Source organism: Topomyia yanbarensis, chromosome 2 (genome assembly GCF_030247195.1).
Source record: "Topomyia yanbarensis strain Yona2022 chromosome 2, ASM3024719v1, whole genome shotgun sequence".
NCBI classification, from domain to species: domain Eukaryota; kingdom Metazoa; phylum Arthropoda; class Insecta; order Diptera; family Culicidae; genus Topomyia; species Topomyia yanbarensis.
Window position 1 is genome coordinate 450708940 of NC_080671.1, and position 17916 is coordinate 450726855.

Here is a 17916-nt window from a genome sequence, read left to right on the forward strand (position 1 = left end):
GTACCACTGCAACCACTGTGCACCGTTTGTTCTAAGTCGTGCCACTGTGGCGTCTCTGCGTCTGCGATTCTTAGCTCTTCTTCATAACTTTTTGAGTAGAACAAATTCGGTATTCCACCAAGGGGTTCCTCTAGAAGCCCAAAACTCTTGGTATGCTGCTATACGAGTGAATTTGTATTATCCACGACCTCATCCAATTCACTTGGAGATTCAATCGTTGAAAAAAAATCTAATCGCAAATACCTCTTCGTAGAGATCCCAGTAAACACAAAAACTATTTTAGATAATGTTATCCAACTAATACACATATAATAATCATTTTTGTTTGTGATAGATCCTTTCTAAAACAGGGTTTCTTCAAAATGAAATATAAGTTTAGACAAAATTAGCACATTCTTTAATTGATTTGGAACGTTGGGTAAACGATCTGAGACAGGTGTTCATTTCACATTCTTTAAAGGATTATTTTTGTTCGTACACGTACAAAAACAATGGTTCGTAGATACATTACCTGGAACGAGTAGAAACTATGGATCGTGCTCACATGAACTCGTTAGGAAATGTTGCGAATTTTATAGAATACAATATCAGCTATCAGCTAAATAGTTTCCAACATTTTCGATTTTTCTCTGCTGATATATAACATGTTCTACTGGAAAAAATAAAATTACATGATTTATTATTTCTGAGAAATGAAAATATAACGAGCCTGTGCTGTTTTGTTCTGGTTACACCAGGATTACAGCATGGCTTTTACTCATACCTACAACCTAATTGTACACATAACAGGAAACTGGACATGTAAGCTTCAAAACTACACACTATGTATTCAAGTATCTCTTTTGGGCATCTGATTACCGCAGTAAACCTCCGATTCTACCCGCTAAACCAAACCCTCGACGCACTCGCCAACCACTTCGTGACTTCCGGTTGTCCGCGTACCGCGCCGAAAGCCCAACAGTCATACCACCATGTCGCGGCTTTGCGTCGTCGCCGGCAGGCCACCGTTGAAACTTTCCCGATACGGATGCTCCACAAGTGCCGGAAAGAAGCGGCTTAGTTGGCACTTCACAGCAAAAATCACATCGTGGTTAGCGAAGCAGAACAGGCAGGATACGACGGTTCCCTGCAGACTTATCAGCACGGCCGACACGATCTGATAGTAGCGCTCCAGTTCGCAACCCTTGTCCGGACGGAACGGTATCAGAATGTGCTGCAGACCGAAAAGCGGAATCTGCGGGTGGGAAAACAAAATCAGCAACACCAGTACGAAACCTTTCCGGACAAAACTTACCAATATAAGCGTCGCCCTGGCAGCTTTCTTCAGTCCTTGCGGGGCCGGATTGGGTGAAGTGGAGTTTAGCTTGGTCAGCAGCACTCGAACCACGTTGATGAGGAACACCAGCGAGGCAACGAGCGAAATGCAAACCGGCACCGTCAGCAGCCACATGGCGTGACTTTCGTCCATCCAGCAGCTGATTGTTTGCCAGGGTGAACGAGGAAAATAAGCGGAAATGTGAATGAATGTTCTCATTAGAAACCTGCATAGTAGACATATATAATCGTTCCAGCGTGGATGGGTTGACCGTGGGATGAGCGGGGCAATATAGGATCGGACTCGGGTGGAGCCATTGTGTAAAACAAATTAATATTAATCACAAAATGTGCGGCCCATAAGCAGAAGCTACCGCCTGTATGGAATCTGAGTTATATTGTGCTAATTTTGATTTTGCTGTCACCCCCACAGACAAATATAGAAACAATGGTGTATGTTAGTGAGAAAATTATCATATTTCAGATTATTCCGTCCATTGTTTAGGGCACTCATTTCTTCGACTGAGTAAAGCTATCCTCATGAATTGTGGGAAATATTCGCCTACTTGATTCATTCAAGCAGTATTTCCTAAATATATCCTCCCATGAAGGCGTTACGATGTTTACTGTGGGTAGAACTTTTCTTGTTGTTCATGCTCGGCTGAGTTGTGGAGGGCTCTTCTTCCAGAAATTTATCCACACCAGGCAAAAGGTAAATTGTACACATCCTAAATGATATGCCCGCATAATGATTATGCATAACTTTGCAGAAAACAACAGGTTTAAACTAAGCTTCAAAACGGATTTCAATTGTCATGTAATTTACATTACAATACGAGTCCTTTATGTGCCCAAACTAAAGTATCGAGTTCAATTCATGTGATCTATCAAAGGCGATGATTTGAATGACAAATGGGCCAAAACATAATTTTCGTGTAATATCAGTCGATTCTCACATGCGAAACAAGCAACATGTCGACTATATTGTCCGGACAGTACGATAAGCGGTATACGGTATGAATTTTCGGCACTCACACTTTAGGGTAGTTTACAAATAGAAGTGCCGCGTGTTCGTTTCAATCATTCGTCGTTCCCATTTCAAACGCGCAGCATCACGACTGTGTCATCCGGACAGTATAATCGTTCGTGCACATGTAGGGTTTCGGCTCGCATGGCGGGGTGGGGAGCGCACGATTGACTGCACTTAGTAGGGAAACGGGTAAAAGATTTACATGGCTTAACTGTGCACGAGGTGATGCCGCCACTGTACAGTGGTCCAGAATAAAAATTTAGCAGGAATTTTAAGATTTTAGCCTTACCAAGTATTTGGAAAAGTTTTCGTAGTTTGTGAGTCCCTTCTTTTTGTTAAAACAACAGTTAGAGTTGTTCTAATTTTAGCAAGACCAAAAAAATATTTTTTTAGCCATTTTAGCTAGAACCGCCTTCATCAAAGTTGTAGAACGACAAATTTAAGAAATGTTTGCTGAAGACATGTGAGCTCTATCTGTCATACTTTTCATTTCACAACACATTTAAAATCGAAGATTAGAGTGTTTCTTAGAAAAACTGTTTTATTCAAATAACTTTTGCGGGTTTGATTTAAAACTGAAGTAGTCTTCAGATAAAATTTAGGATTGTTTTAAGCGAAGAATTTGCTTCATGGCGCCAAATACGTGACTATTTCCACTGAAAAGTTATAAGCATTTTTTCGCCAAAAATGGGCTTTTTTGAAATACCAATATCACTCGTAGGGGCTAACAAAAGATTTTTTTTTAAACTATAAATAAGGTCACGATTAGAGTTATAATCGAGAAAAAATCGCGAATGCAATATTTTTTAAATTTTCATAAAAATGATTTATAAATGTATTTTTGATATATTAAGTACTTATATCTTTTGAATAATGGAAGCTTTTTGAAGTGTTGGAAGAAAATGTTCGTCTTCAAAAACTCTGAAAAACATGTGAAGGATAGGTTGCAAAAAATGAAAACTGAAGAAGTTATATTAAAAATTCGGTTTTCCATGATTTAACCCTTTGTAATATGTTGAAATTACTTTCGTGGTGGACAATATAAAAAATATAGTTTCGTTTTCCTGGTAAAATATTGCACTTTAAAATATTTTTCTATTAATTGAAATTGTGGGTAGGGTAGATCTAAATTTTTTAAAATCAGGAAATCAACTTTTTAATTGTTCAAGATATAGTTTCGCTGTCTTCCAGAAAATTGAAGAAATTCAAATTTTAAAAAAACTTTGTTGGAGACACTGGAATCCTATATCGTGTAATTTTCATTTTACAAGAATTTTACCAAAAAAAATTAGCGTTGCTTAAAAAATGGTAGCGTCTACCTCTACTATGGGGTTTCGGTAGTGGTTGCGTAGACTCCACACACAAATGGACCGTGAGGGGCTTGCATGTTTTTGATTTGTAATGTTTTTTGGATTGAGTTCAACATTGCGGGGTGCGACGTTTATTTATTTATTTTTATTTATTAACAGTTTAAGGCCGAAGTGGCCTGTGCCGTATACAAAAGATTCCTCCATTCCACTCGGTCCATGGCCGCGCGTCGCCAGCCACGCAGTCTGCGAAGGGTCCGCAAATCGTCTTCCACCTGGTCGATCCATCGTGCTCGATGCGCGCCACGTCTTCTTGTACCGGTCGGATTGCAATTGAGAACCGTTTTCACCGGGCTATTGTCCGACATTCTGGCTACGTGCCCGGCCCACCGTAGTCGTCCGATTTTCGCGGTATGACAGATGGGCGGCTCCCCCAACAGCTGACGCAGCTCATGGTTCGTTCGCCGTCTCCATGTGCCGTCTTCCATCTGCACTCCACCGTAGATGGTACGCAGCACTTTCCGTTCGAAGACACCAAGTGCGCGTTGGTCCTCCACGAGCATGGTCCAGGTCTCGTGCCCGTAGAGAACTACCGGTCTAATCAGCGTCTTGTAGATGGTCAACTTCGTACGACGGCGAATTCTGTTCGACCGAAGTGTCTTGCGGAGGCCAAAGTAAGCACGATTTCCTGCCACGATGCGTCTACGAATCTCTCTGCTGGTATCATTGTCGGCAGTCACCAGTGAGCCCAAGTACACGAACTCTTCAACCACCTCGATTTCGTCGCCACCGATGCAAACTCGAAGCGGGCGGTTCTCATTCTCTTCTCGTGAACCTCTTCCTATCATGTACTTTGTTTTCGACGTGTTGATGGCAAGTCCGACGCGCTTGGCTTCTCTTTTCAGTCTGATGTAGGCTTCCTCCATCTTCTCAAAGTTTCGTGCAATAATATCAACGTCATCGGCGAAGCCAAGTAGCTGAACGGACTTTGTGAAAATCGTACCACTCGTGTCGATCCCTGCTCTTCTTATTACACCTTCCAGCGCGATGTTGAATAACAGACACGAGAGACCATCACCTTGCCGTAACCCTCTGCGTGATTCGAAGGGACTCGAGAGCGTCCCTGAGACACGTACTACACACATCAGCCGATTCATCGTCGCCTTAACTAATCGCGTCAGTTTGTCCGGGAATCCGTACTCGTGCATAATCTGCCATAGCTGATCTCGATCGATAGTGTCAGGGGTGCGACGTGTGTGCTGCTTGTCAGTTGTGTTGGGATAAATTATTTTATATTTCTGCTTGTGTGTGCGTTGGGTTGATATGGGTGAAATTCTCATGCCAACATGTTTTCGGTGGTTTATGGGTGCGTAGGGTGATGAGCCTATTGACACCCACGTTTCATATTTCTAATATGCGTGATGCGTTTTTTTATCTCAGAGGCGTCTGACAACATGCTTCTGTAGGTATTTCGGAAGCACGGATGGACTGAACTGGACTTGCGCCTTGCGGGTGACTGCAGAGGTTGAGATAACTCAGATAAATCTGAATCACCGTGACATCGCATAGAAATTGTTGTGGCAGTCTAAGACAGAAACTATGTGTGACGTCGCTTTGATTGTAGAGCCGTATCAAGTCCCCCTGGATTACAATAACTGGGTGGCGAATAGATCGGGAACATATGATGAATTTAGATTATTTCAGTTATCTAACAACCGGGGTTCGTCCCTTGCAGTTCTTTGATTCTGAGCTACTGTGTGCAGATCAAGTCAAATACGTTGGAGTCATATTGGATTCCAAACTGAATTGGTCTGCTCACATTGAGTTCAGAGTCAAGAAAGCGTGCATGGCTTTCGGGCAGTGCAGACGAACTTCTGGAAAGACCTGGGGTCTCAAACCTAAATACATCTATTGGATTTACACGACAATTGTACGTCCAATATTGTCATACGGATGCCTTGTGTGATGGCAGAGGGGAGAGGTGGTGACAGTCCAGTCAAAGCTAAACCATCTGCAAAGAATGGTGCTCATGGCGTTGACTGGTGCTTTAACCACGACTCCGACTGCTGCTCTTGAGGCACTTCTAAATATCAAACCATTAAACATACACCTCAAACAAGAAGCACTATCATGTGCATACATACTGCAGGTTACTGGGCTTTGGAACAGTAACCATGTTGATCTTGCTACCAGTCATACACGATTGTGGTCACAAATGGTTACATGGGGTGAAGATATTCTTCCTCCCAGCGATATTACACTCACTTGTAGTTTTCCTTACAGGACATTCCATGTGAAGATTCCCTCTCGAGAGTAGTGGTTGTCTGGCTTTATGGAAAGACAACAACAAACGCAAGTGGTTTGTTACACTGACGGTTCTCTGATGGAGGGGCGTGCTGGTGCTGGTGTCTACTGTCGTGAAATGAGATTGGAACAATCTCACTCCCTAGGTAGATACTGTACTGTATTCCAAGCAGAAATCTTTGCGATTATGTGCGGGGTACAATCGGCCCTTCAACTGAGTTTGTCCGGCAGAGTTATAAACTTCTGCTCCGATATTCAGGCTGCAATCAAGGCCCTTAGCTCAGACAAATCCCAGTCCAATCTAGTGATTGCGTGCCGAACCCAAATTGAAGAACTAAGCATTGTCAACACTATCTACCTTGTCTGGGTGCCCGGACATTGCGGTATTACTGGAAATGAATGGGCTGACGAATTGGCCAGGGCAGGTTCAGCGATTGACTTCGTTGGTCCTGAGCCCGCGCTGCCAATTTCGACAAGTTGCAATTATTGGAGAAATCTACAAACGTGTCGCCAAACAAAAGCGTTTCTAGAACAACCATGCCCAGTGGTTTCGAAAAATCTCCTACATTTTTCGAAGCTCCACTGCGGCATGCTGACCAAGGCTTTAACCGGCCACTGCAAACTCAATTATCACATGGCAACTATTCAACGCGCTGAGTCTTTTTCATGTGATCTTTGTGAATCCGACTACGGAACCTCATATCATCTGATATACCACTGTCCAGCGGTAGCGCAATTGCGATTTCGAGTCTTCGGCCGTCCTTTTATAGACGAAACCATGTTTGGACGACTGAAACTCAGAGACATACTAAAGTTTCTTATCCAATGTGGTAAAGAGCTTTAGGCTTATTCGCAGGCAAGTTGAACTACTTGTGAGTTTAACTTACCTGTTGTTTATTTTTGTTTTGTGCTGTTATTTTTCCCACCCTTCCAATTCTACTTCCCCACACCTCCTTGTCCTTTTCTTCCGCTCAGGAAATGATGAAAACACACGGCAAGGCACAAATCCCCGACTACATACGGGGAACGTGCCATTTAAGCCAATATATTCTGAAGACAGAAACTATGTGTGACGTCGCTTTGATTGCAGAGCCGTATCAAGTCCCCCTGGATTACAATAACTGGGTGGCGAATAGATCGGGAACGGCTGCGATACAAGTTATGGGCAGATCTCTCATTCAAGAAATCAACGGTGTTTTTGTGCGTAGCGGTTACGCATCTCCAAGGTGGACAGTTGAGCTGGAACAGTAAACTGAGTAGTTGATCGACCGAAAGCCGATAGTCATTGGTGGTGATTTCAACGCCTGGGCTGTGGAGTGGGGCATTAGAGTAACCTACACAAGAGGGTATATCCTGCAGAAAGCTCTAGCGAAGTTAGACGTACGATTGTGAAACAAAGACTTCTTCGTTGAGGCATTAAGGCTGCACGGCAGGACCGAGAACCTGGATGCGGCTGAGCCACGCAATAGATGGTGTCCAGCTTACTGGTGGAACGAGAAGCTTAGTACGATACGCGCTGCTTGTCTTGAAGCGGCGGGCTCAGAGAGCATTATTGGAGCCAGAGAGAGAAGAGCGGATGGCAGCGTTTTGGGACGCTAGGGCCACTTTTAAACGGGAGATAAAGCTTAGCAAGTCAGATTGCAACAAGCAGTTGTGCCGAGAAGTAGACGCCAATCTCTGAGGGACGCGTGCTGAGTTGTGATAGCGAATACGAAGAATCCGTCGACGTCAGCCGAAATGTGCCCGGGTTAGCTGAAGATAACTGTTGAGGGTCCCTTCCCGGCGTACGGCGAAGAAGAAGGAGCAAACACGAGCAATCAACAAGTGCCAAACGATGAGCTCGCAGAAGCATCGAAGTGCCTGAAATGAAAGAAAGCCCCCGGTTCGGATGGAATATCAAGCGTGGTGCTGAAAGCAGCGATCCTGGCATATCCATACATGTTCATGATGGTGCTGTAGAAGTGTCTAAATGAAGACAACTTCCCCGAAATGTGGAAGATACAGAAGCTGGTTTTGCTGCCGAAGCCAAGAAAGCTACCGGGTGATCCGGCCTCGTAAGGCCCCTATGTGTATTGGACACTCGGAAAACTCCTGTAAAGTCATCCTTAACAGGTTGACAAAATTCACGGAATGTGAGCGCGGACTGTCCAAGATGCACCGCGGTTGATCTTATGACCAGTCATTACCTCTTTTGGAGCAACCTTGATTGTGCGATGCATAGCCTTGTTATGTGCTTGGATAAGCGCGTAGCTCGTCGATGGAATTGGTACTGTCGAATGCAAACGCGTTTATGGCTTTGTTAACAATTTTCATATATCCTTCGACCAGATCACTTTGTTCGGGTAACAAAGGAGTAGAATAGTTCATCTGAATTCCACGTTCTGCACAATAATGTTCGTAGTCTTCCCCATTGAACGAAGGTCCATTAACGGTCCTGAATGCTTTGGGGAATCCTTCTTTCTCGAAAATGTTTTCGAGTACCATCTTTGTACGCTCAAAATGGAAACTCCTATCATTATAAAATAGGCTTTTCGTGTTTCTTGACCCCGTCGTTTTCAAGGAAAAATAGTTTTGAAACCCTACATACAATAGAAAAAAGTTGGGCATGAAAGGGTTAAAGTCCAACGCAATCGTATCCCAGACCACATTGGGCACAAAGATACTTTGCAATAGAGTCGTTTTCTCCGGTCTACCTTGATCGTACAAATTGAGCACAACTTAACCCAATCCTCTGCATCACTTGGCATCCCCGGCCACCATACACGTTGTCGCAATATCGTCTTCATTTTTGATGCAGATGGATGATCAACGTGAGCTACCTCAAGCGCTTTCTACCGCAACCTCGCAGGAATGACAACACACTTAGTATTTACAACAACTCCATTCCTCACAGATAGATTTTGGTCTAAGACCCGAAACTCCGATAGATTATCAGGCCACTGCCTCGTCGCCAATGATTGTATAACCTGTTGCAGGATAGCATCTTGGGATATTTCTTCCTCAATCTTGTTTTCAATTAAAAATTCAACCATGTTTGTTCCAAGTGCTGCCACTTCCCCGGGACTAGTGTCTTCATTAAAGGGTTCGTTATTTTCGACGTACAAACGTGAAGAAGGATAAGCAATGTTATTTGCACCACGAACTACTCGATTTCATAATCATAAGGACTGAGTCTAAGAGACCAGCCATCAGCCCCGGTGAGAGCCCTCTTAGAGTCTTGCCTGGTTCGCTTCAATATGAAAGCTACCCCTGAAGCATCTGTACGCAGAACAAACCGTCTACTTAATAAAAAGTATGCAAAATGTTCAACAACCCAGACGGCATCTAACGCTTCTCATTGGTTCTGGGGGGTAACGCTTGCTGTGTCAGTTTGGGATTTAGAGGCAAAACTGATGATCCTGGCATCTTGTCCTACACTTTCTTGAACGAGCACAGCACCCAAGGCTACAGGGAAAGTATCCGTATACAAGACAGTCTATTCGTAGTCCGAGAAGAATCCAAGAGAAACGGTACACTGTGTGATGCGCCTTTTGATGTCCTCAAACGATTCTTGCTGTTGTAAGCCCCACGTCCATGAATTTTTGGAAGTAACAGCCCACAATGGGCTACTAATGTTCGCAAACCGCTAGATGTAAGGGCTAATGAAGGAAGCTAAGCCCAAAAAAGTTTTTAATTAAGAGGTTGTGACTGGAGCTCAAAAATTCAAAATGCTGTCTTTTTTGCATTTTTGACATGAAAACCATTTTCATCTAGTTCATGACACATGAACTGAATTTGTCAAATTCACATTTCGATTCATTGATCGTCGCCAGTATTTTAAGAACTTGTGCAACAACTGTACGCAGCTCTGCAAGTGTCCTCGCAAAAACTAGTATGTCATCGATATACATGATCACGTGATTACACGATCACGGATTCGTGACGTTTCTCTCTGATATATTGCAGGAGCACAATTTACCCCAAACATAGGGCGTGAAAAAGGGTACATACCGCTTTCTGCTCGGAACGTAGTCAAGATGGTAGCATGCATTTCGCAGGTCAATTTTTGAAAAGTATCTGGCACCATACAGTTTGACCTTCAGTTCCTCTATTAAAGGTAATCTATAGTACTCTCTTTTGATCGCTTTATTGGGACCTCTCATATTGACGACCAGTAGAAAATCGTCCTCACCCTTCGGTACTGCGAACATTCCGCTTATCCACTGTGGGGCTCCTTTCACTTTTTCAATTATTCCGCTTGCTTCCATACTCTGCAACCTGCACAGAGCGCCGGCCCGATAAGCAGCTGGAACGTTCTAGTAGGCATTTCTAGTCGATGTAACTGAACTGTCTACACTGAACTTTACCAGCACTCTGGCATTTTCGGGAATCTTCGATTATTATTTCACAGTTATTAATATTTGCGCCAACTTAAAGAACCTTTAAGTCACTTGCCGTCGATCGACCAATCAACGAACGGCGCCCTCTGTTACAACGTAGAACATCGCAACCACCGAGGGTTTGTTAGTGTTTGGTACTGTAATATTTGCCTGAAACACGCATTCTATCGGCATTGGACTTTGCGACCCATACGCTTGTAAAATTTTATCTAGCGGTGGATTGATCAATTCAAGTACTACTTAACCTGCCCAGTATTCTGGTTTCAATCATTTTCAATCAAATGCCCCTATTACGTTAACTTCGGCACCGGAGTCGATCATAAATTTGATTGGTGAGGAAGATCCGAGTGAACAATCGACCAACACATCCCCAAGTACATTAACCATGTTCAGAGAATTCATATGTAAGACTAGTAATTAACTATAATGTAGTATATAATTGTACTCTATTCAATAAAATTCTATTCATCAGTTATCAAGTACCTGTTTATTCTGCGCTTCGTCGTACCTCCATATCGGAGGGGCAGGCTTTATTTCTTTTTGCTGGATCATGTCTATGCGTTTGCGCCTACATGTAGCAGCAAAATGTCCAAGTTCGTGACATGCGTTACGACGTTTGCTCAAGGCTGGATACGATTGGCCGTTCTGGTGAGCAGAACGATTGCATCTAGAACAACGTTCCAGAGATACGCCTTCCACTTCCGCGTTATTGTTTAGCTGCTATCAGAGTCATCTTCCCTTAGGGGAATTGTGGGAAAAACCGACACTGTGGGTAAAACCGACACCCCACAACTTTTCCTAGAAATCAAATTTTTATTCATTTCATAATGATACAATATTATTAGTACGTTTATTTAGAGCATTTGAAGAAAAATTGGATTTACGTTAGTGCGCCGAATGTCATAAAAATTAACAAAACATTCGACAGCAGCGTTCATACTCGTCTGGATGTAAAATTTCGTTGGTAGATTTTAAGGTTTTAACCGAACGAAAGCTTTTCAAATCACCCCATTTTCAGTACCTATTATTATCGGCCTGTCCTATGATCAACTAGGTGCATTGAAGACGAGTTTGAAAAATTCAATATTTTTAATTGCTTTCATAAAAAAAATGTGCGCTGTTGGGGTAAAACCGACACCCTATGGTTAGGGTAAAACCGACACCCTGTTAAGATGGTTGTGTATAGTTGCGATTCATTTCAAAATACTGGGGATCTTTGTGACACTTCAATTTGCCTATTAGAACACTATAGTATTAGCAGAAATACACAGAAATACTTTTATTGTGTTTATTTCTTGTAAGTCTCTTTAAAAATCAAAAATTGGAATTTTTGCTTATCTGATTCTAACGAAGCTTTTGCTATTTCTGCAAAAAGCTCATCAAACCGAATTTCTAGTGTTCTCTTGGTTTGTCATAGACGAACTTTATCACAATGAGACAATGATATTATGTATACTCAAATAGATCGTTGATGATCAGAGTCCGAAAAATCAAATCTGAAAAAGATAGTTTTACTAAGAAGTGTGTGTGTCACTTATAAGTGAATGAATCCAATTAGCAGAACGTAGAACGCTTGAAAATCTTCTCTTATGAAATAAAATGACACTGGAGGTTGCAATGATGTGCGCAAGGATTATTTGGAAATACTCATATCAATAAATAATCCTATAGCATAAAATACCCTTATTTATAGTACTACGCTTTCGAACTTTCTTCCCCTCACTACATGATGAAGCAATAAAAAGCACATATTTGCATCATACATACTCACACTTTATTAATCACGCATATATCTCATTTTTAATAAAGATAAAGATTTTAATAAAGTGGAGAGAAAATAAATTAAAGGGGGTGTCGATCTTACCCCTATGGGGTGTCGGTTTTACCCGCAGTGCTTACAAAAAGGCACTTTGTTTTCCAAGTTTTACAACCAATATTTTTTAATGAAATTAATTTTTTGAAGCGCTGAAAAAATTAAGTCTTGTTAAGAATTTTCTGAAGAAGAATTCTGCATAAAAATTATAATTTTATTGGTTTTGTGGCAACTTAGAAAAAGTGTTAAGCTTAAGGTGTCGGTTTTAACCATAATTCCCCTACACGCTTTCGGTGGTCTCGAGCCGACCTCTGCCAATCACTTCGTCGGATCACAAATACCTCTGACTTACGGTTTGCTGGTGTCATTTTCGCCAAGTTTTCGGCTGCGTAGGCTTCCTCTCTAGTAGCAGACTGTAAAATAAATTAATCTCATAACCGTAAGGCCTTGCTGCTTTCGTTAGATCCTTGTACATAAGTCCTTTCAATAAATGTGCTCTCAAAAAACGTTCTTGGTCCGCCATGCTACAACCGGACAACCTAACTTTTTCCATTAATCTGGCATGGAATGAGACGGCTGATTCCTCAGATTCCTGCTTCATATTGGAGAACGCCGCATGTTCAGCAGATGTGTCCGTCAAAGATTTTAGGTAGTTGTGGACGTTCTTTACGAATATCGTGTAGCAGTTTAGCTCACTTAGTTTCGGGCGTAACTTAGAGGCTCGGACAATGCCTTGAAGTTGGTCTCCCATCGTCAAAAACAATAACTGCGAACTTTTAACTAGATCGTGAGCATTTCCTAGCGAAGCCGCTATCTAAAAGTTTTTCATATACTTATCTGGCGAGTAAAAAACCAGGACAATCGAAAAGGTACTGCCTCACCCGTTACCTTCTCCACATGTTTTCGGCAGTTAAAAGTTCCAGGGGTATGGCAGGCAAAGCTTCGGTAGAAAAAAAGTTCTGGGGGTCTAAGAGGAAGAGCTCTGTCAGAAGTCTTTCGTCGGAATTCGATCGATCGATCGCCATTGACGTAAAGCAGAAACATCAACGGTCTCAAGTACCTTCACTGCGCTATACATGGCACTCTCCAATGACAACCATTATCTCTCGATTTGAGAGCTAGGATCGAAACAGCTGCAAAATCTACCATTGTTTCCGAATTTCTCCATTTTATCGATTGTTTTATGAAACCTGCGGAGCGCGACATTCCATACTCCCTGTTATATAGGATGCTAGACTCGGCAGGTTAGTCGGTGTTCAGCGTCCAGGCGCAAAGACATGTTAGTCGTCTTCTAGGTATTTTTTATTTCATTTATTTGACCCGGTTCAATGTATTACCTTACCTGAGCCGTGGATCTTTTAATATTAACCATGTGTATATAAAAATAAATAAAACAAATTTTATTGTATATTCAACGGATGTTGTGTACGAGATTTGTTACTTTGCGTAAAGATTTTATTTCTTGTTGGAGATCCGTTAACTGCATTGCCTGTTGTTGCTTGCGGATCACTTAGTCTGCTTTCTCTCGGTTTATCGTTTTCGTTCATGCTATCCTCGCTGTTGATGTTGTATGAGTTTTCACGATAACCACTTACAGGCGACGATCATGTATCCGTATCTTTGTGATGTACTTTATTATCGGTGATGCTGGCAGTTCATTGGGAAGTAGTAGGTGCATCACAATAATCGTAACTCGATCTAGAGCAGAGTGAATAAGGCGAAGACTCAATAAATAGAAACAAATTAAACTTACAGGAGAAAAACCAGGACAAATCAAGCATTTTCCTCGACTTCCCAGGACACCAGGACAGTCAATGAAAAACAAGGACATGTCCTGGAAAACCAGGACCTATGGTCACCCTACATATACTTATTCCAGGATTCCCACAGCTTATTTGATGCTATGGGAAATGGTTTGATGTGATCCCACCTGATAATCAAAGAGGGCCCAACAACACGACTAACATGTTCTAGAGTATTATTCCAATCTTTGTCAACATCACTCTGCGCAATAGTATCTTAAGCAATCGTTGATGTGCCTGGACGATCATACTTGCTTAAGGCTCAAGTTACCTCAAGGCTTGGTAGTATGCGTAAGAAAAATTGTGTTCAGCTTTGCCACCAGATTATCTATTTAAACCTTTTCAAAACTCTAAAAGAAGAATATCAGTCGATTTATTAGATCATCAGGATTCAATTCATGCAAAATACCTGCTGGAAAAACCATCGGTTTAGCTGGATGGTGCTTTTGAAAAAGTGGCTGTGATTTTTTGTCACACTACCACACCGAGCGGGGGTACGCAACACAACTGCGCAATGAAAAAACCACAGCCACTTTTTCAAAAGCACCATCCAGCTAAGCCAATGGTTTTTCCAGCAGGTATTTTGCATGAATTGAATCGTGATGATCTAATAAATCGACTGATATTCTTCTTTTAGAGTTTTAAAAAGGTTTATATGGATAATCCGGTGGCAAAGCTGAACACAAATTTTCCTACGCACACTACCAAGCGTTCAATTCTAACACATGCTTAAAAAAGGTAACTTGAACCTTAAAGCCTGGGACCACTCTAGTCTACAGACAAGTAGGCTGTGAAATCCTCATAGGTTGTGTTATGGCGTTTTCGTTTTTGACTTTCCACTACACCGGTGTAGTCGGTGCTACACTCATTCAAACTTGGGTGTAATGAGTCTATCTCTTTTTTTGCACTACACCGGTGTAGCACCAGGCAACGACAACGCCATTAGGTTCTTTACTGATACAGTTAACCTCACCTTTCTTGAGAGTTCACTAGTACTGTTTACATGTATTTAAAAAAAATTGTGGCAACTAGATTCGCTCGAAGCAAATCGCAAAGAATTTTTCTAAGTCAATGTAAACAGAACAAGTGAGCTGTCAAAAATGAACAATCGAATTATTTTGTGACATCAGCGTAAAGTATTCAATTGTTTTATTGATTCATTGCCGCTGCGCTTCTAAATAAATCAAAGAAGGTATTCAACTATCCCACAATTATCTACGACCGGTTCAGCTTCAACAACCACGTCGGCTACGCCTGCGAAAAGTTGGCGAAGGCAACGAACGCAATAGCTAGGATCATGCCATGCATCGGCGAGCCGAGAAGCAGCACGAAACGTCTGCTATCTAATGTTTCGTCATCGAAACTGCGATATATGGTTCCTACCAAGGGTGTGGCTCTGAAAACCAATCGGAACTTCGAAAAACTGAACACGACATTCCGTCTGATAAACGTGCGGGTCTCGAGCGCTTACAGAACAATATTGTTGGAGGCAGTATGTGTTATCGATGGGATTATCCCAAACCGCATCACTCTGACGGGGGATATCGATTGCTACAATCTAACAAATACTAGAAACGTGAGGAAGATGGTGAGACTTGATTCTATGGGGAGGTGGGAGCAGGAATGGGTCAATACGAAGAAGGGAAGATTGACCAACTAACTCATCCCAAACCTACGTGGGTCTATAAAAAGCACGGGAAATGAACTTCCACCTGAAACAGCTCCTGTCAGGCTACGTCTGCTACAGGAAGCATCTTCATCGGTTCGGGCACGCAGCATCACCCCTTGTGCCCGGAGTGTGAAAACGTTGAGGAGACACCGGAGCATGTGGTCTTCGAATGTTTGAGATTCGACGCGACGCGCAGGGAGATGCTCGAAACGGGAGGACCAGGCATCAGCCCGGATAATGTCGTCTACAGAATTACAAACGGCGTAAACACGTGGAAAGCGATCGAAAGAGTGGTGACGCAGATCATGACCACCGTATAGCAGAAATTGCATGATGAACGGCGAACACCGGTTTCGGGAGAGCAATTACCGCCGGCGACTAATCGAGTAGACTGTAACAGAGCACCGGAGGGCATCTTACCGGTTGGCCCGAGAGAAATATAGCGAAAACCAAAAGAAGAATCGATATCAGGGGAACTTCTTTCACCGGGAAACTCTCCGTCGGCGTAAGCTAGATTCACCGCCGGGGTCTGGATTGAGTAGACCACGACGAGACATCACCAGTCGCGGGTCGTCGGGGAACCGGGACTTTACCGGAATCGCCGAACTGATCTCATCACCTTGCTGGTTGGCTCGGTTTCGGGAGAATTTCTCTCGTGTAGGAACTCTCCGTCGGTGCAGTCTAGGTACATCGTCGGGGACTAGACCGAGTAGTTTGCTAACAAGTCGGGAGCTTAACGAATAAGTGGTGCTGAATAGTACGAGAAGGGTGTTGCGGTGCTGAACAGCACAGGGAAGCCGAATGGCTCGGTAAACTAGACAATCTGAAGTTTACCGCCCAGATTGTCTTCGTAGGGGCAGACCAGTAAGTCTCGACCCACTGGTAGCTTTAGTGTCGAATAGTGGTGCTGTAACCCTACTGAAGGAACTAGCTACTAAGTAAGTGGATTAGAGTGAGTGCTTTGCACATAAAAACCCTCCCCGAAATAATGCACCGTAAGGTAGTGCCAAGGAGGAATTACGTTCTGTGCAGATTTGTTTTAGCGAGTTGGGTGGTGGCCCAAACCCGTTTTTTGAAAGTTTTTTCTGCTCTAAAATACGAATAGACTAGATTCGACTAGACTAGATAGACTTGACTAGACGCTGGTCTTGTAACGAATTGTACTGCTTATATTTATAGCCTCGAGTAATATTGATGTTTAAATAAACTTTACGTAGCAAAGGAGGTGTTCAATATTTGTTCTTTTGCTTGATAGATACGTCAATTAATTAATTTGAAAGATTGTTATTTATTTTAAATATAAAGATAGCTTAATCACTTTCTAAATTTCTGTTAGTCGATTGACGAAACCTAACATCGAAGCTATAACTACAACAATTCGTATACAAAGAGATAATATAATAACGAATCGTTATACCCGCACTGGCAACAAGAAACATGAATATCGCTTATGAAATAATCTCAAGAAGATTCACCCGCTTAGTATCAACTCACTATCGATTTATTTTAAAGGTTGCAAGATTGAGTGGAATTTTTACTTGAAAAGAAAGTGTGATTTTTCACAGATTTCGAAGTTGACTGTGTTCATGTATCATATCAGTAACACTGTACTGCCCAAATTCAAAAATCGTAGAGTATCGTTGCCTAAAAACTAGTGTTATACCTAGCTTTCAGAAATTTAATCGTATTCGTATTATAAGTAATTTTAAGTTTATTTTCATGCACATATTTGGAGCATGAATATAAATGTAAAATTAAGTTCCACCACAAATCCACACAACTAATCATGCTTTCTTCAACGAATTGTACTATAATTTTACTCGTAGATTGAAAATTACAGTTTCTTTAAACAGAAAACCAATGCACTTCATTGTATTTTTATTTGAATATTGCTGTAAAATGAATGACATGTAATATTACACGATTGAAAGTGTAAAATAGTATGCTTTTTGATGCTCCAATTGAGTGCATTGATTTTAACGTAACTTTCAATCATATTTTTCATTCAATCTTTTTATATTTACATTCATATTGATTTACATGTCGTTTTTGATGTGAAGTTTAAGTTCTAGCAAGATAAATCAAATTAAACGATGTAGCTTTTATTGTGTGTATTGAGGTCGGGCACTGTTGCATGGACAAAAGTAAATTCGACCACATCAAACGAGAGCAAATCATAAACTAAATGCTAAGCAGCTTGGCATAGAAGTATAGAGCTGGTCACGTGGGTCATGCTTCTAATGTTTGACTCCTGATCAGAAAAGATTCTTGTTATCAGTAGGATGGCTGTACTATCCC

At 42.0% G+C, this 17916-nt stretch overlaps 1 protein-coding gene across 2 annotated transcripts in view; it reads right to left on the bottom strand.

Moving 5' to 3' along the window:
- Positions 1 to 446: 446 nt before the first annotated feature.
- LOC131685781 (calcitonin gene-related peptide type 1 receptor) overlaps positions 447 to 17916 on the bottom strand; it is a 126606-nt gene continuing 109136 nt past the window's right edge. The window contains exons 9-10 of one of the 2 annotated variants that reach the window (XM_058969725.1): positions 1295 to 1475; positions 447 to 1234 (exon numbers count right to left, since the gene is read on the bottom strand). In XM_058969725.1, the coding sequence (XP_058825708.1) occupies positions 962 to 1234; positions 1295 to 1475 (454 nt within the window). In that variant the 3' untranslated portion in view covers positions 447 to 961. The remainder of the gene's footprint in view (positions 1235 to 1294; positions 1476 to 17916) is intronic. The other variant, XM_058969724.1, reaches the window with a different exon arrangement.